At 39.0% G+C, this 22,184-nt stretch overlaps 3 protein-coding genes across 3 annotated transcripts; 2 read left to right on the top strand and 1 right to left on the bottom strand.

Annotated features, from left to right (window-relative positions):
• Window positions 1-9,073: 9,073 nt before the first annotated feature.
• On the bottom strand, window positions 9,074-14,618 carry LOC135481851 (coiled-coil domain-containing protein 137-like). Its single transcript, XM_064761589.1, has 7 exons — window positions 14,464-14,618; window positions 12,968-13,107; window positions 12,612-12,766; window positions 12,256-12,326; window positions 11,536-11,621; window positions 10,670-10,755; window positions 9,074-10,109 (listed from the first exon to the last, which is right to left on the bottom strand). Exons 1-7 carry the CDS (start codon window positions 14,610-14,612, stop codon window positions 9,906-9,908), a joined length of 891 nt encoding a protein of 296 aa, XP_064617659.1. The 5' UTR covers window positions 14,613-14,618; the 3' UTR covers window positions 9,074-9,905.
• An 883-nt stretch (window positions 14,619-15,501) lies between these two features.
• Window positions 15,502-15,879, top strand: LOC135482113 (oxidoreductase-like domain-containing protein 1). Its single transcript, XM_064761994.1, has one exon. The coding sequence runs from the start codon at window positions 15,502-15,504 to the stop codon at window positions 15,877-15,879; it is 378 nt and encodes a 125-aa protein (XP_064618064.1).
• Window positions 15,880-17,781: 1,902 nt separating this feature from the next.
• Window positions 17,782-21,962, top strand: LOC135482144 (IQ domain-containing protein K-like). The gene is made up of 7 exons (XM_064761996.1): window positions 17,782-17,974; window positions 18,369-18,623; window positions 18,843-18,940; window positions 19,340-19,392; window positions 19,699-19,776; window positions 20,710-20,794; window positions 21,335-21,962. Exons 1-7 carry the CDS (start codon window positions 17,920-17,922, stop codon window positions 21,620-21,622), a joined length of 912 nt encoding a protein of 303 aa, XP_064618066.1. The 5' UTR covers window positions 17,782-17,919; the 3' UTR covers window positions 21,623-21,962.
• Window positions 21,963-22,184: the final 222 nt, after the last annotated feature.

Genomic DNA, 22,184 nt, shown 5'->3' on the forward strand with positions numbered 1-22,184 from the left:
GACACGCTGTACTTCTCCCACGAGTGAACCTTGATTGTTAACTGCTTGTCAAAAATTTTGTTTATTTGATTGGAATCCAATAACGACCAATTGCTTTGTCCGATCCCGATTTTACAAATCTTCGCAGGCCTACATGTACGCAAATATTTATTTGAAATCTTCTCGTAACAGGCCTTTTTGAACTCAGCGGCTCTAAACATCCAGGAAAGATCGTATACTAGTATAGCTTTGCATCCGTCAGGGGCCTCCCTAACAAATTTTCCACCCACCATAATGCTGGCCGCCGTCGTATACGTGAAATATTCTTGAGTACGGCGTAAAACACCAATCAAATAAATAAATAAATAAATACGTCCTGCCTACATGTGTGTTGCCAGTATGTTTAAAACACCGTTACAAAGGTGTAGCGCGTTGTAATAAAATACATTTTTCTATCAAAGAAAACCAAATCTATGCATGGGCACATGGCGGTGGTACAGAAAATTTCTTCTAACGCTGGAAGTCCCATGAAAGTGGTTTGTAACTTGGCGTGAAAACGATTATCTTTAATACAACTAGCAAGATGACAATAGTTCTTCCATGAAGTTGGTTTCCAAGACCTGATGGTTCTCCTATAAGTTTGCCTTGTAAGGTAAGATAACAATGATTCTCCCATAACACTGGCGTGTAAGGCAAGGTAGCAATGGATCTCCCATAAGACAGGCATGGCACTCAGGGTAGCAATGTTTCTACCATAAAAGTGGAGTGTAAGGCATAGAACAGCAATGGTTCTCACATGAATGTGGCTTGTAAGACAAGGTACGCGGCAATGGTTTTCCCCTAAAACTGGCGTAGAAGGCAAGGTTGCAATAGTTCGCGCAAAAGAGTGGCGCGTAAGGCAAGGTATAGCATTGGTTCTCCCCTAAAACTGGTGTGCATAAAGGCAAGATAGCAATTCTTCTCCCACAAAATGGCGTGTATGAAGGCAGGATAGCAATGGGTCTCCATAAAACTGGAGAGTATAAAGGCAAAACAACAATAATTCTCTGTAACACTGGCGTGTATAAAGGCAAGACAGGAATGGATCTCCATAAAACTGGCGTATACAGATGAAAGGTAGCAATGGTTCTCCGTAAAACTGGCATGCCTAAATGCAATGTGGCAATGGGTCCCCATAAAACTGGCGTGTATAGACGAAAGGTAGCAATGGTGCTCCATAAAACTGGCGTGTATAGACGAAAGGTAGCAATGGTTCTTCATCAACCTGGCGTGTATAGACGAAAGGTAGCAATGGTTCTCCATAAAACTGGCCTGCCTAAAGGCAAGGTAGCAATGGTTCTTAATAAACCTGGCGTGTATAGACCAAAGGTAGCAAGATAGCAATGGTTCTCCTATAACATTCACACATAAGGCCTGATAACAATGGTAAAATGCTAAGGCATGATGGCAAAAACACTTCCACAACACCGGTGTGTATGGTATGATGGCAATGATACTTCCACAAAACTGGTGATTAAGGAATGATGACAGACACCTCCACAACACTGGTATGTGAGGCATAACGACAGCAATACTGTCACAAAACTAATGTGTATGGCATGATGACAAAGATACATGTATTTCCACATAACTGAGTGTAAGGCACGATGTCAATGATACTCCCATACTTCTGGTGTGAAAGGAATGGTGGCAAAGACACTTCCACAAAACTGGCATGTAAGGCGTGATGGCAATGATACTCCCACAAAAACTGGTGTGCAATGATACTCCCACAAAACTGGTCTGTGAGGCATGATGGCAATGATACTCCCACAAAACTGGTGAGGGAGGCATGATGGCAATGATACTCCAACATAACTGGTCTGTAAGGCATGATGGCAACGATACTCCCACAAAACTGGTGAGTGAGGCATGATGGCAATGATACTCTCACAAAACTGGTTTGTAAGTAATGATGGCAATGATACTCCTACAAAACTGGTGTGTATGGCATGATGGCAATGATACTCCCACAAAACCGATGTGTAAGACATGATGGCAATGATACTCCAACAAAACTGGTGTGTAAGACGTGAGGGCAATGATACTCCCACAAAACTGGTTTGTAAGTAATGATGGCAATGATACTCCTACAAAACTGGCATGTATGACATAAAGGCAATGATACTCATACAAAACAGGTTTGTAAGACATGATGGCAATGATACATCCACAAAACTGGTGTGTAAGACATGAGGGCAATGATACTCCCACAGAACTGGCTTGTAAGTAATGATGGCAATGATACTCCTACAAAACTGGCATGTATGACATAAAGGCAATGATACTCCCACAAAACCGGTGTGTAAGACATGAGGGCTATGATACTCCCACAAAACTGGTGTGTAAGGCATGATGGCAATGATACTCATACAAGACTAGTGTGTACGGCATGAAGGCAATGATACTCCCACTAAACCGGTGTGTAAGACATGATGGCAATGATACTCCAACAAAACTGGTGTGTAAGACATGATGGCAATGACACTCCCACATGATGGCAATGATACTCCCACAAAACCAGTGTGTAAGACATGATGGCAATGATACTCCAACATAACTGGTCTGTAAGGCATGATGGCAACGATACTCCCACTAAACTGGTGAGTGAGGCATGATGGCAATGATACTCCCACATAACTGGTATGTGAGGCATATTGGCAATGATACTCCCACAAAACTGGTATGTAAGACGTGATGGCAATGATACTCCCACAAAACTGGTTTGTAAGTAATGATGGCAATGATACTCCCACAAAACCGGTGTGTAAGACATGATGGCAATGATACTCCAACATAACTGGTGTGTAAGACATGATGGCAATCATACTCCCACAAAACTGGTGTGTAAGATACGAGGACAATGATACTCCCACAAAACTGGTTTGTAAGTAATGATGGCAATGATACTCTCACAAAACTGGTGTGTATGGCATGAGGGCAATCATACTCCTACAAAACTAGTGTGTAAGACATGATGGCAATGATACTCCCACAAAACTGGTGTGAAAGACATGATGGCAATGATACTCCCACAAAACTGGTGTGTGAGGCATGATGACAATGGTACTCCAATAAAATTAGTATGTAAGGCACCATGGCAGCAATACTGTCACAAAACTAATTTGTAAGTCATGATGGCAATGATACTTAAACAAGACTAGTTTGTATGGCCTGATGGCAATGATACTCCCACAAAACTAATGTGTAAGGCATGATGGCAATGGTACTCCAACAAAAATAATGCATAAGGCATGATGGCAATGATACTCCTACAAAACCCGTATGTAAGTAATGATGGCAATGATACTCCTACAAAACTGGTGTGTATGGCATGACGGCAATGATACTCCCACAAAACCGGTGTGTAAGACATGATGCCAATGATACTCCCACAAAACTAATGTGTAAGTAATGATGGCAATTATACTCCTACAAAACTGGCTTGTAAGTAACGATGGCGATGATACTCCTACAAAAGTGGTGTGTATGACATGAAGGCAATGATACTCCCACAAAACCGGTGTGTAAGACATGATGGCAATGATACTCCTACAAAACTAGTGTGTAAGACATGATGGCAATGATACTCCCACAAAACTAGTGTGTAAGACATGATGGCAATCACACTCCCACAAAACTAGTGTGTAAGTAATGATGGCAATGATACTCCCACAAAACTAGTGTGCAAGTAATGGTGGCAATGATACTCTAACAAAACTGCTGTGTAAGGCATGATGGCAATCATACTCCTACAAGACTAGTGTGTAAGGCATGATGACAATCATACTCCTACAAAACTAGTGTCTAAGTAATGATGGCAATGATTCTCCCACATAACTGGTGAGTGAGGCATGATGGCAATGATACTCCAACAAAACTAGTGTGCAAGGCATGATGGCAATCATACTCCCACAAAACTCGTGTGTAGGACATGAGGGCAATGACAATCCCAAACTAGTGTGTAAGACACGATGAAAATGATATTCCCACAAAACTAGTGTGTAAGGCATGATAGCAATGATACTCCCACAAAACTAGTGTGTGAGTAATGATGGCAATGATACTCCCACAAAACTAGTGTGTAAGTAATGATGGCAATGATACTCTCACAAAACTAGTGTGTAAGGCATGATGGCAATGATACTCCCACAAAACTAGTGTGTAAGGCATGATGGCAATGATACTCCCACAAAACTAGTGTGTAAGGCATGATGGCAATGATACTCTCACAAAACTAGTGTGTAAGGCATGATGGCAATGACACTCCCACATAACTGGTATGTGAGGCATAATGGCAATGATACTCCCACAAAATTAGTGTGTAATGCATGATGAAAATGATACTCCCACAAACTAGTGTGTAAAGCATGATGGCAATGATACTCCCACAAACTAGTGTGCAAGACATGATGACAATGATACTCCCACAAAAATGGTGTGTAAGGCATGATGACAATCATACTCCAACAAAACTAGTGTGTAAGGCACCATGGCAGCAATACTCTCACAAAACTAATGTGTAAGTCATGATGGCAATGATACTTCCACAAGACTAGTTTGTATGGCCTGATGGCAATGGTACTCCCACAAAACTAGTGTGTAAGACATGATGGCAATGATACTCCTACAAAACTATTGTGTAAGGTATGATGGCAATGATACTCCTACAAAACTGGTGTGTATGGCATGAAGGCAATGATACTCCCACAAAACCGGTGTATCATTGCCCTCATGATGGCAATGATACTCCCACAAAACTAGTGTGTAAGTAATGATGGCAATGATACTCCCACAAAACTGGTGCGTGAGGCATGATGGCAATGATACTCCCACAAACTAGTGTGTAAGGCATGATGGCAATGATACTCTCACAAAGTAGTGTGTAAGGCATGATGGCAATGATACTCTCACAAAGAAGTGTGTAAGACATGATGGCAATGATACTCCCACAAAACTGGTGTGTAAGTAATGATGGCAATGATACTCCCACATAACTGGTGTGTGAGGCATGATGGCAATGATACTCCCACAAAACTAGTGTGCAAGGCATAATGGCAATCATACTCCCACAAAACTCGTGTGTAGGACATGAGGGCAATGACACTCCCAAACTAGTGTGTAAGGCACGATGACAATGATATTCCCACAAAACTAGTGTGTAAGGCATGATGGCAATGATACTCCCACAAAACTAGTGGGTAAGGCATGATGGCAATGATATTCTCACAAAACTAGTGTGTAAGGCATGATGGCAATGACACTCCCACATAACTGGTATGTGAGGCATAATGGCAATGATACTCCCACAAAATTAGTGTGTAATGCATGATGACAATGATACTCCCACAAACTAGTGTGTAAGGCATGATGGTAATGATACTCCCGCAAACTAGTGTGTAAGGCATGATGACAATGATACTCCCACAAACTAGTGTGTAAAGCATGATGGCAATGATACTCCCACAAAACTGGTGTGTAAGACATGATGGCAATGATACTCTCACAAAAATGGTGTGTGAGGCATGATGACAATGATACTCCCACAAAACTAGTGTGTAAGGCACCATGGCAGAAATACTCTCACAAAATTAACGTGTAAGTCATGATGGCAATGATACTTCCACAAGACTAGTTTGTATGGCCTGATGGCAATGATACTCCCACAAAACTAATGTGTAAGGCATGATGGCAATTATACTCCTACAAAACTGGCTTGTAAGTAACGATGGCGATGATACTCCTACAAAAGTGGTGTGTATGACATGAAGGCAATGATACTCCCACAAAACCGGTGTGTAAGACATGATGGCATAGATACTCCTACAAAACTAGTGTGTAAGACATGATGGCAATGATACTCCCACAAAACTAGTGTGTAAGACATGATGGCAATGATTCTCCCACAAAACTAGTGTGTAAGTAATGATGGCAATGATACTCCCACAAAACTAGTGTGCAAGTAATGGTGGCAATGATACTCTAACAAAACTGGTGTGTAAGGCATGATGGCAATCATACTCCTACAAGACTAGTGTGTAAGGCATGATGACAATTATACTCCTACAAAACTAGTGTCTAAGTAATGATGGCAATGATTCTCCCACATAACTGGTGAGTGAGGCATGATGGCAATGATACTCCAACAAAACTAGTGTGCAAGGCATGATGGCAATCATACTCCCACAAAACTCGTGTGTAGGACATGAGGGCAATGACAATCCCAAACTAGTGTGTAAGGCACGATGAAAATGATATTCCCACAAAACTAGTGTGTAAGGCATGATAGCAATGATACTCCCACAAAACTAGTGTGTGAGGCATGATGGCAATGATACTCCCACAAAACTAGAGTGTAAGGCATGATGGCAATGATACTCCCACAAAACTTGTGTGTAAGTAATGATGGCAATGATACTCTCACAAAACTAGTGTGTAAGACATGATGGCAATGATACTCCCACAAAACTAGTGTGTAAGGCATGATGGCAATGATACTCCCACAAAACTAGTGTGTAAGGCATGATGGCAATGGTATTCTCACAAAACTAGTGTGTAAGGCATGATGGCAATGACACTCCCACATAACTGGTATGTGAGGCATAATGGCAATGATACTCCCACAAAATTAGTGTGTAATGCATGATGAAAATGATATTCCCACAAACTAGTGTGTAAGGCATGATGGTAATGATACTCCCACAAACTAGTGTGTAAGGCATGATGACAATGATACTCCCACAAAACTGGTGTGTAAGGCATGATGACAATCATACTCCAACAAAACTAGTGTGTAAGGCACCATGGCAGCAATACTCTCACAAAACTAATGTGTAAGTCATGATGGCAATGATACTTCCACAAGACTAGTTTGTATGGCCTGATGGCAATGGTACTCCCACAAAACTAGTGTGTAAGACATGATGGCAATGATACTCCTACAAAACTATTGTGTAAGGTATGATGGCAATGATACTCCTACAAAACTGGTGTGTATGGCATGAAGGCAATGATATTCTCACAAAACTAGTGTGTAAGTAATGATGGCAATGATACTCCCACAAAACTGGTGTGTAAGACATGATGGCAATGATACTCCCACAAAACTAGTGTGTAAGTAATGATGGCAATGATACTCCCACAAAACTGGTGCGTGAGGCATGATGGCAATGATATTCCCACAAACTAGTGTGTAAGGCATGATGGCAATGATACTCTCACAAAGTAGTGTGTAAGGCATGATGGCAATGATACTCTCACAAAGTAGTGTGTAAGACATGATGGCAATGATACTCCCACAAAACTGGTGTGTAAGTAATGATGGCAATGATACTCCCACATAACTGGTGTGTGAGGCATGATGGCAATCATACTCCCACAAAACTAGTGTGTAAGTAATGATGGCAATGATACTCCCACAAAACTGGTGCGTGAGGCATGATGGCAATGATACTCCCACAAACTAGTGTGTAAGGCATGATGGCAATGATACTCCCACAAACTAGTGTGTAAGGCATGATGGCAATGATACTCTCACAAAGTAGTGTGTAAGGCATGATGGCAATCATACTCTCACAAAGTAGTGTGTAAGGCACGATGACAATGATATTCCCACAAAACTAGTGTGTAAGGCATGATGGCAATGATACTCCCACAAAACTAGTGTGTAAGGCATGATGGCAATGACACTCCCACATAACTGGTATGTGAGGCATAATGGCAATGATACTCCCACAAAATTAGTGTGTAATGCATGATGACAATGATACTCCCACAAACTAGTGTGTAAGGCATGATGGTAATGATACTCCCACAAACTAGTGTGTAAGGCATGATGACAATGATACTTCCACAAACTAGTGTGTAAAGCATGATGGCAATGATACTCCCACAAAACTGGTGTGTAAGACATGATGGCAATGATACTCTCACAAAAATGGTGTGTGAGGCATGATGACAATGATACTCCCACAAAACTAGTGTGTAAGGCACCATGGCAGCAATACTCTCACAAAACTAATGTGTAAGTCATGATGGCAATGATACTTCCACAAGACTAGTTTGTATGGCCTGATGGCAATGATACTCCCACAAAACCGGTGTGTAAGACATGATGGCAATGATACTCCCACAAAACTAGTGTGTAAGTAATGATGGCAATGATACTCTCGCAAAACTGGTGTGTGAGGCATGATGGCAATGATACTCCCACAAACTAGTGTGTAAGGCATGATGGTAATGATACTCCCACAAAACTAGTGTGTAAGGCATGATGGCAATGATACTCTCACAAACTAGTGTGAAGGCATGATGGCAACGATACTACCACAAACTAGAGTGTAAGGCATTATGGCAATGATACTCCCACAAAACTAGTGTGTAAGTAATGATGGCAATGATACTCCCACAAAACTAGTGTGTAAGTAATGATGGCAATGATACTCCCACAAAACTAGTGTGTAAGGCACGATGGCACTCCCACATTACAGATATCTCAAAGGGATAGACGTCTTAAATTCCAAGCTGATTTGCTAGAAGTGGTGGCTTCCAGGATTAAACGGTTGTAATACCCGACACATAATATGCCAAACCTAAAATTCAGCCTAGGCTGGGCATAGTCTAGACTTGCCTATCCATTACACCATCCAGTCATCTATGATATTACATCCCTCTAGAAGGCTGTATGGTCTTCCTCATCCTCTTGCAAATGCTGTTTGCAATAGGTCATGGCAATAGATTCCCGTCTCAAAAATTTACACATTTGTCTGTTGTTTTACACTGTGCTCAAGAATATTTCACTTTCAAATAAGGTTCATAGAGGTGGAGAAAGCCACACCTAAGGACGCCTTCATACCTCATCAGGTGCCTTAGTGACAAATCTCATGAATGAGCTGATGATTTAATCTGCGAGAGCTGGATATGAGCATGTAACTCATTGTTCAAGAGCTACAATTGTCTTTCAGGACAGTCTATTAGAGGGATCAGTCAGTAAAGTGCAATGATTTTGCTGCGTGAAAAAAATAAACAACAATTTGAAAATTTGCTTAGATGAGCTAGACATAAAAAAGCTAATTTATTTATCTGAGAGGTGTTATACTCAGTCTTTCACGTTTTGCTTGCATACACTAACCACGTTCTCTTCAAGGATGAAGGTTCAGCAAAACCACTACAGGAACCTGTTCTACCTTTATATGTAAAGCTGCGTACCAAAATCATACCAATTTAAAACTTTTAATCATTTCATTCATTCATCAATACTTTTAAACATTTGATTCATTCAATCGGAGTCCAGTGAGTTGGCGAAAAACTGGACACACCGAGACAACCTCTGTCCACAGGTACCTGACAAACCACTTGACCACAGCTGATCAAGCATTGGCTATATCTGAGTACATTTTATCTGAAAGACTAAAGGGCCTCAACTATATGTACGAAATGAAATCAAATAATCCATATAAAGTGCCTGATAAATCACAGTGATAATTCTCTTTGAAAATATAAATTTTCAATGCCGGTTTCAAAAGAACAGGATAGAAATGTATTTATTCCCATCACAGCAGTACCTGCTGGAATTACAGACCACACAACCTACAGACAGTAGACTGCATGCCAGGTGTTGAATGTAAAAGACAGCAGAAATGCCTGGAACTTGAATAACAGCTTCCACACAAAAATGTTCAATATGATGTTTTGTGTATAAGGATATTCTGTGATGTGTCAGGTAAAATCACACAGATTTCCTAGTGCATATCATTATTTTATGGGTCCAATAATGTTCAACGTCATCAATGAACTGGCCAGCCAGCACCATCCACAGCACTTATCCCATACTACCGCCTGTGTGTCACGGAGTCCGCAGTAAACATCATATTCCAATCCTCTGGGAATCATGTGTCAGAGAGTTTCTGTTTTTTGCCCTTCAAGTGTCTGTACATGTCTATAGCGTTCTGTCTCTCTAAGTCTGTAACCACCTGCTGAGCTGGGGTCAGGTGTTTCCTCTTTACTGTCTCCCCGATTTTCCGCTTGGTACTGCTTGTACTACCCAATTGGTCTGACATTATCTCTTTTAACAGCAACGACCTCTGACCAGGCTGAAACAGATATTGACAAAATGTTATGACCGAACAACACATCTTGACTTGAATGCTGTTTAACACCATAATATAGAATTTCATTGGTGAAGGTAAAGAGTACCCAGAAAAAAACACAGATCTCTGGAAAGTTACTCATGAACTTTCTCACAAGTGACTTTTCACAAGTGGCTTTCAAAACAAACTTTGCACTAAGGAGGAGGGCACAAGAGCAGTGAGATAGGGCAATCCAAACATACCCTGTCCAATACTGAGTCTGAATCTCAACATTCTGGATGATGTCAATAGTTACAGTATTACCCTGCACTCAAACTACAACAGGTGGGTAATTTACATTACAAAATTCACATTATCCCTACACTTAGCTCATGTACAATAAAATTTCTGGACATATAACAAGACACATGAGAAATCAATTACTCATATATAATTATAAAAGGTATCACTAATCGTCCAAAGAGTTCGCCTATCACTGGGTTCCCAAATATCTGATAAAGCTGGAGTAAACCTGGGGCTAAGATGTGAAATCAAGGGTATATAACCATGTATGAGAAATAAACCTTTGTATGCCCCAGGGTCTGACTTTTCCACGGCTTAGCTGTAAGGACAGGTGGCTGTGACACTATCTCACCGAACTGGACCTTATCTGAAATGTAACACAAAGCTAGACGTTTTACCAATGTACTGATATATTAATGCATGGGTTACATACTGTAGCAATGTGCATTTTGGAATGAAACTGCAGATAAATGTAGTTTGGAGAGGAAAGTGTAAGTTGTCACAGTGAAAAAATTGGCATAAATGGATGAAAAGACATTTGATACAACAAAGGTTCTCAGACAGATCTAATGGTTACTGGTCACAGAAACTGCAGAAGAACCTGGCAAACTTTCTTACAAGAGACCAGAGAGGTGACAAGGTTTATTCATTCGTATTTCCCTTACAGCGCTTGACCATTTCCCTCTTAGTATGCTTATATATTATATACTATACAATTCGGAGACGGTAGACCTCGGGATCAGGCCCGGGTTGGGTCATAACAAAGACTTTAACATTTGTTCTTGCTGCTACCTTGCTTGGCACTCAGCTCTGAGAGGTTAGAACAAGGAAACATGACTGACTGGCCGGGTGTCAGCATAATGTGACTGGGTTGGGTGTCATGTCTGGTGTGTCTTCGACATGATACTTCAATGGCGGTACACTTTGGGGGCACGAGTTCGCCCTGCCACAAGAAGACACAATATATGTGCACACACCTAATCACTCCATGTAGCCACACCACTGAAAAATTGTTAAGAATGACGTTTAACTCGAAGCATACATAAATACATACTGTACAACTGACATGCACACAATACATGACTTTGTTATTTAAATCCTACAGTCTGTTTATCATTATATATTTATTATTTTAAAATATGGAGACCTGTTAATGCATCAAACTCTAGTTTCTTCTCTATACTTTTCTCCTGTTTCTGTTCCTTCTTCTTCTGTTTTCTTTCTTTCATTCGTCTGTAAATCAAAGATAATACAAGTTGTACAGCTCACTCAACAAATTCAAACGACCAAGTTTTTTGTATAGTTTATACTGAAAATTAAAACTGGATCTCTTATGTGTGGGCTCCACTGGCAGTTTGCACAAACATCTCAGTCTCAATCTGTAGGCATTCTTCATACCATCAGAATAAATTTCACAAGGATCATTTTTAGTTCTTGTGGAAAATTAAAAAATGGAAGGCCTCCCATTGAAAATTATAAAATCTGTTGCCCTGTGAAAATATATATGTATATATTTATTTATTTCATTGGTATTTTACGTCGCACTCAAGAAAGTCACTTATACGATGGCGGCCAGCATTATGGTGGGAGAAATAAGGGCAGAGCAAAGGAAAGCCCACACCTGCCCGCAGGTTTACATGTGTGTAAAATACAGAAGCTATAAGCTATTTCAAATCCATGAAAAAGACCAATGGAAGTGAACCTGACTTAATTACATTAATCATTCCTTCACATGGCCTCCTATATTTTTCCTTTGCATGTTTTTCTGACTGTATCCCATACTGACCTCAGTAAATTTAAATTTTAAAAGCCAACCAAATGGTAGATGAAAACATTGTCAGAATTCTACCATGCACAAATGACTTACTGTTTTTTCCTTTTACTTGGACCTTTCTTTTGAACAACAATTTCTCCTTTTGCATTCCTTTCAAATTTCACCTGAAAAGAAAAAACTCATTCGATGTACTAGTCTGCTTGCCACATTTACTTTGCATAATACAGCTCTACATTATAAGATTACTGTATGTATGCAAAATGTATGCTTTAAAACATTAAAACAAATACATTCTTAGAATAAGCAAGGTAACATTCATCATTTATACCAGTGACCAGTTAAGTGTGAGTTTGGTAAAGTATGTCAACTGAAATAGAGGTGTGCAGGTGGACAGAACCAGTTATATTATACCACTGATGACTAACACTTTTTTTTCGGAAGTCACAAACCTTGAATTTGTCCTCTAGTTTGGACTGCTGGAGGACTGCCTGTGTTTCTCTTTCCACACGACTCATGAACTTGTAATCAGATTCATTATTTCTCTTCTTGAACTTTGGAACAGCTTCCATGGGCTTCGTCATGCCAGGGTGCACATAGTTCTGCTCTGAAAGGTAATTTAAAACTTTCAGAGAAATCTGATATTTTCAGGAAGCTCTTGAGAGACTTAATGAGGCTATTTATGTAACAATAATATTGTCCTATAATGTTTCAAGTTGGGATGTGATCTTAGTCACTTAGTCAGATAATAGCTCATGAGAACATCATGCCAGCAGCTGCAACTGCATCTTTGTACCACCAATCTCACCAACAAAGTGCCGCTTTCTGTTCCTCTTCTTTGAAGATAGGTTCCTGACATCTAAAACTGAATCCATTAACCGTCTGACTTTCCTGGGCATTTCTTGATGGTCATCATTTGCAGGCCTTTGATCTTTGTGCTTTGTTCGGCTGAAACATGGGTGACGATCATAATATGGAGGAGCAAATATCAAAGCTTTTACATAGCAGCAGTTAATGAGATGGATAAAAAAGTGCCAAATTTGAACTGAATTTGAACAATGTATGGTTCATGATTTTTATTTTCAAAAATAGCCAAGCAGTATTAAGCCTAAATGTTAAACCGCAATTAACATAATGATAGTTAACTTATTACACTAAGGCAAATGCGCACCAACACACATAAACCTTAAACTTGCGTTGAGATTCATTTAGAACAGCTTAAAATGCAGCAGCATATTTTGGTTAGGATTATCTATCCCAAGTTTATCTCTTCCTTCCACATATGAAAATGAATCTTGTGATCATCATTTTTATGCAATGCTCTCAGAGAATATTTGTATTAGAATAGTTTAGTCTAACTGGTGCCAGACAGATAGCCACCGTATCGCTGTTATGGTTTCTTCTCAGGTAACACCTTGGTTGAATCTTTGTGACACTCTCTTTGCTAAACCTAATTTGTTTGTGCAAATAATAATCAGAAAGCTACCCCAATGGTTTAAAAAAATCTCAAAGTATATGGAAGTAATCACTGCAAAGACACTTTTTGGACATGTCCCCTTGCAGTGGCGAAATGACCGCCGCAATTAAGACAGTTCCCACTTGATATCTGCCTCTTCTGATGTTTCTCCGGTACTGTGTAAACAAAACCATGTGATGCAAAGATAGCATGTGACATGAAATTGATTGCTGTGTGAAATTTAGTTGAAACATGGTGGAAGTATACCAAAGTCAATATGTTTCGTCAAAACACCAAGGATTTACTCTACCTACCCGTTGATCGTACATAAAACTGAAACACAGTTGTATGCAAACATGATTTATCGGATATAGGTTTATTCAATGCATAAATCTACAAGGTCAGGGTTTAATACTTAAGATTTAAGCCCGCTGTTAAGGCAGAACTGTGAGCGCATTTGGGATCATTGCATACCTAGCAGCTCGGTATGGTAGTACACTGTTAAATCTGCTTCGCTCGTGGAGCTGCAATAGTTTCATGCTTGTGTGGATTTACTAGTGATGACACATGTGAACACCTGCCTGGAACTGATAGCTGAGATGACTGGGACTACAGACAGACAAATTATCTGGTACCCAGAAGTAGTATACTGATGCCAGCAGGTACAGAGGTGTTCAAGGTAAGCTTATGGAAAAGACTGGGCTGTAATAGTATACTTAATCACAGCCCTACAGAGAAAGGTACAAACCACAATGCTTGTCAGTTATTGAGCTTGTTTGGTTTCATAAAACAAGTAGCAACGCATCATTTAACAACTTGATCAATGCACAGTAAATCACAATACAAACCTATCTTTCCTATCTCCGATGTAAAATGGGTCTACTGATTTAATTTTCTTGTTTTTCTGTGTCTTCTGTGGCTTTCCAATGCGACCCATCTTGCATTTGCAGACGAATTTCGCCACATGGGAAACACTTCCGGTTGTTCTTCTACGCATGCGTGGATTAGTTTGTGACGTCATCTGGGTTTCCCCTTGACATTGAGTTGACGGACGAAGATGAAAGTTATCACATGTGAGATTATTTGTTAGCTACTTTAAGTGAAAATATAAATGGTTGCCTTTTGCCTTTGAATGTGCATTGCAAGCGAAAGTGATGTTTGACAACAGCTTTAGTTGGTTGATGAACTACAAATACAATTACAGTGCGAATGTAATAAATGGAAGCCTAGCTGCCCATTTTTAAAAAAATAACCTGAAGCACTGGCAGCAAAGTAATACCTTATACCGGTACTGATTGTTTAATTGTGACATTCGGCTTTGCGTGCCAAAATGGCACGAACTGTTATTCCATGAAAAGATGAAATATATTTCACAGCTGTCATCTTCCTATTATATCTGTACATTTCTGATATTATAACTTGATATGGATTACTCCAACAAGTCTACCTCCTGATTTGATATTCTCACACTTATCGGTTGGCATTTGCGACATGGTCAGTGTTAGATATTGAATAAGGAGAGAGAGATCATTAAGCTAGCTGAATTAGATATCAGTTTTTGTCTGAAATAAATTGTTTATTATTATTATTACTATAAAAGTCCTGTGAGATATAGAAATGGTGGTTCGATTGAAGTGGGGCATATTAACACAGATTATATATTGTATAACCCCTCTTGTTTTTATTTCAGATGTCCAGTGTGAAGGTATGATAAAAAAAATATATTTCATTGATCAGTAACTGATGGTCAGATCTGAAAGAAGAATATGTTTTCTAATTACAGAAATTTGTGAAATTTCAATGATGCTGCATGACAACAACTCACAGGTTCAGCTAAGCAGTCAGATTTGTTCCATGATCAGATATTTTCCAGCTCACAGGGGTTGATGGCTATGTGTTGCAGGAGATTACCATTGTGCTTACTGAAGAGACTTTCAGGGCAAAGTGATGTTAAAGCTTGCCTGTGCACAAACTCAGATAATTGTGTGACAGACCAGAGTGTGGAAAACTCGCCATCATTTAAAGCCATAGCTCCAGATCACCCTCCCAAAATGGCCTCTGAGAGGATAGTTCCTGGCAAAGGTCCCCCACCTGAGGAACCAGTCAACTGCTGTATGAGCGGTTGTGCTAACTGTGTCTGGATACAGTATGCTGAAGACTTGACTGAGTACTACAAAGACGGTGGACAGACAGCTTTGAAAGAGCTGGATAAAATAGAAAATATAGGACTCAAAGCATTTATAAAACTTGAGCTGGGGCTTTGATGGAAGTTTGATGTAACTTTTGTACAACTGGCAAATACTGTTGTGGGAAATTAGTGTTTCTTGCACCTTCAGACAATCGTGGATTTCCAAGTAAGAAAAGTTTTGTGTGATTTTAATCATTGAAATTAGCCCCAGTGAATACTCAGGGAGGGGCTGTGTGGATAAACTGTGAGTTTATCATGTTTGATATTAAGAAGCTGTCTGATAGCAGTTACAGGTATATATGTTCTGTTTTGTTTACAAGGTAAACTTAGCAGACGGTTGGAAAGGGTATTGTCAAACTTCAGTAGGGAATTTTGCTCATAAATAATGCAACCATTTGAATTGTAAATCAGGACACGTATATTATAGAAAAATATATGCACAGGTTTGGTGAATGTTGCTTCCAGGTGTGTAAGATGAAATGGTGATGGGAAATGGTTTTATGTACTTGCTGTATACTCTATGTAGAGGTAGATATAATAACATTAAATTTTATACAATAAGCAAAAAATTTGAGTTTCTTCATGTTCATTTTGTGGCATGCAATCAATTTTTAATCATTAGGTGGAGAAGCAAGGAATGTGTTGTTGTTTCGGCGTACCTTTTTTCCTTTCTTTTTGATGATCTTTTATTGACCTTGCAACCCTGAGTAACTGGGGTTACGACCCCTGAAAGCATTGATCTGGGTGCATCTGGATGCAACTTGGAGCATCCGATTAGGAGCTGGTTTTAGTGGATCTCAGCAGTTACAGACTGTGTCTAGATCTGTTGATCATTACATGATTGCAGCCAAATGATTAGGTTACATGCCAGACATCGCTGGCTGGGTCACTGTTCACAGATGCCACAAGTTGTAGTCAACTTACATGTAACAAGATTCTATCTGAAAAGACACTAGGAGATGCAGATCACAAGAATTTGTCACTGAAATGAAGGATCAGATGAAAGACAGTTAAACAGTTTAGCAAATCCATAGGTTTTCTTGAAATAGTTCACTTCAAGGCCCACACAGTGAATGCATTCACAGATCTACTTGTATAAGCATTTATATTATATGAAGTGGTAAAACCCTGATATGACATCGCTGGTCCAAAAAGCGTCAGAAAAGGTCACCATAAATTTCCAAAGTAGAAGTTCAAATTCCTTTTTCGTGGGCTGAAAAAATTCCCAAAAAATTAATCCAACTGTTTATGTGGACAATTTTTATTGGGCTTTCATCTGAAGTATATCTCACATTAGTATTTTCCTTGCCTTTAATCTTTTGGACACTGTTGACAACTTTTTGAGAATTTATGACAACAATGCAACATACATGACAACATATAGGGAAGACATATGCTACCACAGACTAGAAAAAGAATAAAAAAAGGTGAAATATTATGCAATGAAAAGCTCATGGAAACTGATGGCATTTTTTATTCATTTGTTAGGGAGATAGAATTAAATTTCAGGGGTCCGCCAATGGGCAAAAAAACTGAAGGCAGCCTCAGAAGCGTTTGTGTGAATATATTTTAAATTAAGGGAGATAGTATTAAAGTTCAGAGGTCGGCCAGCCGGCCCATAGACTGATGTCTGCTGAGAAAGGAGGAAGGACTTGAATGACTGTAGACGCAGAGAACCTTGTACGCTTGACTCTCATCTGATTCAGGAAATTTCCTTCCGATGAATTTTACATGTTTATCACTATGAGGAGTTTGAGAACACGTGGTATAGAAAAACATCCGGTGGCACATGTGCAAAGTACATTTCCGGAAACAGTCCCGTTGTCATATCAACTACATATTCCTACACATATCAACTGTAACGCACAAATTTTGTTTATATGGGAATAATATTTGTACAGCGCCATCCACTGTTTGAAACTGATGATATAATTTGCGATTACGTTAGAGAAAAAGAACATAAAAGTGTATTTGTGCCGCACAAAGGTGGAACTATGTTCAACGTAGGGTTGGCATAGTCAGCAGTTATTCGGCGAGGACTAACCCGAGGATGTTAGAAGGTGTCAGAAGGGTGATGTGACAAACTGATGACTTTAGTTATTCGAACTTAAACACAATGTCTGTTATAAGTCATGTACAAGAACCCAATCTGTGGGATTTGATCTGTAAAGGTAAGGTTTACTAAATGTAAAATTGGACTCATTAAATTGAGTAAGACAATATCAGAATGACTGCATCAAGCACTAGAAGTGGTTATACCAGTACTCAAAATCTGATGCAGTAAACTGTTGAAGTATTTTCGTTCCTGCGCTATTATCAACACGACACAAAAATTACTAACTGTAACATTTTCATTTGTTCTCTATTACAAAAACACCCAGTTTGCGTTAATCGACTAGTATATTATGTGACTAATTCACATTCAGTCTTGTTCTCTTTTTTTCATAAATATCCAAAATCAGGATCAAACCAATAAATTTATTTATAGTTACCATAGTTTTTTGTGTTCCTCCGATTTCTCTGATCACTTCACCAGTTAATATTCCTCCATGTGTTTGTTCCCAGATTTTGCATCCCGCAAGCCCCCATTTCAAGATGATGATGCTATGTCAGTGCACACAGAATATTCTGACTTTGACCCAGGCAAACATAATCCTGTGTTTTATGGGAACATGCACCAAAAAGTTGAGGTAGACTCAGAGCCTTTTGAAGAGGTAGACATTTCCATGGGGCATACATCATGTGCTGGCTATGCCTTTGTTGAGAAACCACCCAAGTCGCCTTCACCACCTCCTCCTCCTGCACCCAACAAAGACACCTGTAAGAAACTGATTATTGAAACACCTCTGATTATCCTTTTTTCATGCTGCTTTTTTGATTATACTTTCTAACCATATTTCCATGCCATGTGTTTGAAAGAAAAAAAAAATAAAACAAATATAAACATGTTTGTTTTGTTGTTTGTTCATGCAAGTTCCTCATTAATAGGTCTATAGAATTGCATTTCCTTTATTGAAGATTTGTATTTATCATTTTTAGGCACACACAGGGAGTATTTGGAACACTATATATTTCCTATATTATTACCTGGTTTAGAAGAAATGCTAAAACAAGCAAAGTTGGAAAAATGCTTTGAGGTAAGTCTCTTTTAGCTTGTTGAAGGATGTAGGTCTTTTACAAGAGAAAGGGTATGATGAAGTACTCTAGAATGAAGACTGGTTTAAAGGAACATGAAGAAAGATATGCCAAAAGATGAGAAAAAAAATAATTTTGAGGCAAATTTTATATTTCTTTTATTCCTCCTCTCATATGCATCCCCTCTTTTATGCATGTTTTCCGTCAGTTGTCAGAAATACACAGAAGTGATGTCATTGTTGAACATACCTGGACTAGTTTAGCACACCCAATTAAGGCTCACCACCATCTCCACTCCCCCCTCCCCCCCCCCCCTCAACCCTCAAACAAAGTTGTATAGATAACATGTCTCTGAGCATTAAGTTATTTATGAGTTTCTTTTTATTTCTTGCTTTACTTAGAGGAAGAGAACAAAGTTTAATGCGCTGGATTTCTTAACAGAATATCTGTGGGGGTGAGTTACATTAGTTAATATGAATAGCATTGATTGTATATTCAGTGCTTATCACAGACCGTACTTTAAGTAGAAGTGCTATATGTTAATAACGGTAAGGACAGTCAACTGAAGATAGTTTACATTTCAGTCTGTCATTAAGTGATTGTGAGTCACAGTGAGTAACTGTATATAGAAGGCTTACACATGCTCTACATCTTCAAAAAGCTGCCGTAATATTAGAATGCAAAGTGAATTTAATGAATCAAGATGTGATTCACAATTCAAGTTTCATGATTTATCAAGAGTAATATTTTGACATTACAGATGGAATCCATTATATAAAGACAGAGATGGGATACCCCTTTTAGAGATACCCTTTGTAAAGACATGGCTCAAGGACCAGTAAGTATTTAGAAACATGGCCTAAGGTTGACGTTGTTGACTGGGTTACCTCCATTTATAGTCTAGACGACAGGAGATGTTTAGTGAACTTCAAATGTCAGACATAGGCATTCTTTTGCAGTTTTGCAGGTAACCATATAACTTCAGTTCTGCTGTACAGATCAAGGGGAATTACAAATAGTTAATAATACATTAATGATAGAAAGGAAGTTCGTACTTAGTTTACTATACTTATAGTTGGCTTTTTGAAGTTGTGATATTGCTTCCACAAGCGAACGTTGCATAATGGGAATCTTTGTGCTACCTCATGTGCTTGTTATCTCGTCTGGCAGACAGTTTAGACCAGTGATGGATTTCCCCTTCTAATTCTTTTAGTTGAGATTTTTTGGAAAACACAGGCCAAAGGCATTTATTTAGGAGTCAAAGCAACTCTTTTTGTATTTAGCTGAACCAACTCAAAAATTCTTAATTTCTTTTGGTAGCTTGTCCCTTTAAAGGAAAAAGTGTGTCCAGCTGTGTTTATCCTTAGTTTATTCAGCAAAGGTTTCAGTTTATTTTGGGCTCTAGTTGAGGGTTTTGATCATGGAGTTCCCATCTATTTAATCACATCTCACGGTAATGAAAAGGTGACAGGTGAGTTTGAACTTTTTTATTTGGTTCATATACCAGAGTTTGGGTTTAATATTAGAGTTGATCCTAAGGAACAGTGAAGCGGAGGTCATGTGGTACACAAATTTAAATCAAGGTTTGAGCTGGCAGAATTGGAATAAGAAACAAAATCTGGTGTTAAAAATTTGGCTGTTTTCTGAGTATAGCGTGTTCAGAATAATATGTTTCTTTCATTTTTCTTTTTAGTGAATTGTTTAACATGTACTTAAATATTTATATTTGTAACATCAGGTCTTTGATGTGTTACCCTTTGTGTTATTGTAGTCCTCGTCCTCCATTGCCTTTGTCACTTATCTGGACGGAAGAGGAGGCAGCTCTTGTCATCCAGTCCTTTTGGAGAGGCTATCAGGTGAGTCTAATTCAGAATTGTCTCCCTTGATTTCTCTGGCTCTTCCATGACACTTTGCAAGTGCATCAGGTTACCCATAATAACAAGATAAGCATCACCATGGCAATCTGTTTTGGACCCTTAGGTGTCTCTGTCTTAGGTGCAGTAATATTCCACTTTGAGCAAGATGCTGTTTTATCATAGTCTCTTATCAAAGTCATGGTTTTATTTACTGTGATGCAGGTACATATTTCAGGAGCATTTTTAAAGTTTTCTTTACACAAAGATCTAATTTAAATTCTTCAGTTGTAGTATCATGGCCTATTCTCGCAATGGAATTTTAATTGATGTACCATTCTGTTCTTGTTTTTCAATGTAGTGCAGAATATGGACCATTTCTTGCAAGCTGCAGAAGTTACTTTTGTCTTACAACAATTTAACTGATTTTTTCATCTAGTCGGATGTAATAAGGTCACATCTTTAGCTGACATCCATTTCCTGGAGACCACTCTCCAGGCTTTATCATTGTATAGTAGTCATTGTCCTTATGGTTTGCTTCAGGTTCGTAAAACTCCAGAAATTCAAGAGTTAAGAATTTGGCAGAGAGAGTGGCGAGAAGAGAATGCAAATGTCACCATCAAGGTTAGCGATTTCTGGGCTAAGCAGATGCCTGAAGGGGAGGGGTTCTCGCCCTGTCAATCTGATCAGGTTATTCCAGATAGCAGTGCAACAAGTAGCCAGGTACAGGATAAGCCCGACACTGTGAACTCTTCAGATCCAGACACAAGCCACGTACAGTTGGAGGTAGATTCAAGTCAAGTTAGTCAGCACGCAACAGATGCTGATTAAAACACTGTAAAAACACCTGAGGTGATGCTTACCACATTATAGAAACATGTATTGAAACTGGTTTTGGAGGCACAGAATTACATGTACTGCAAGTTGAACTGTGGTCATGATTACTGTTTTCAAACCCCACCAAAACAAGACATTGCTTCATTAGAAATTCTGCTATGTTGAAATAGCCTCTGTGATGTAAATAGCACCAATAAACTTTTTACGTGTAAAAATTGAGATATTCAGACTTGTGTATGTAAAATGGTAACATTATCAGTTCTCAGTTTTGGAACTGATTAAGGTTGGTAGTCTGTATTATCTGATGCTTGTGGTTTGCCAAATACTTGCCTGGGACAGTGGTCTGTGGAGATACCTAATAAGGACTACATGACAAAACACATAATGGTTTCATCACCTTGTTTGAGGAAATATCTCTTTAGATTACAGTAGTGAAATGAACAATTAAATGAACCTTTTAATATGAATAACCCAGTCTATGCACCTCATATTTTTTTTTTTTTTTTTTTTTTGATGACCTGGGTATTGTGATATGCAAGTATCGAGATTTGACGTT

This window comes from Liolophura sinensis, chromosome 1, assembly GCF_032854445.1.
Source record: "Liolophura sinensis isolate JHLJ2023 chromosome 1, CUHK_Ljap_v2, whole genome shotgun sequence".
NCBI lineage: Eukaryota > Metazoa > Mollusca > Polyplacophora > Chitonida > Chitonidae > Liolophura > Liolophura sinensis.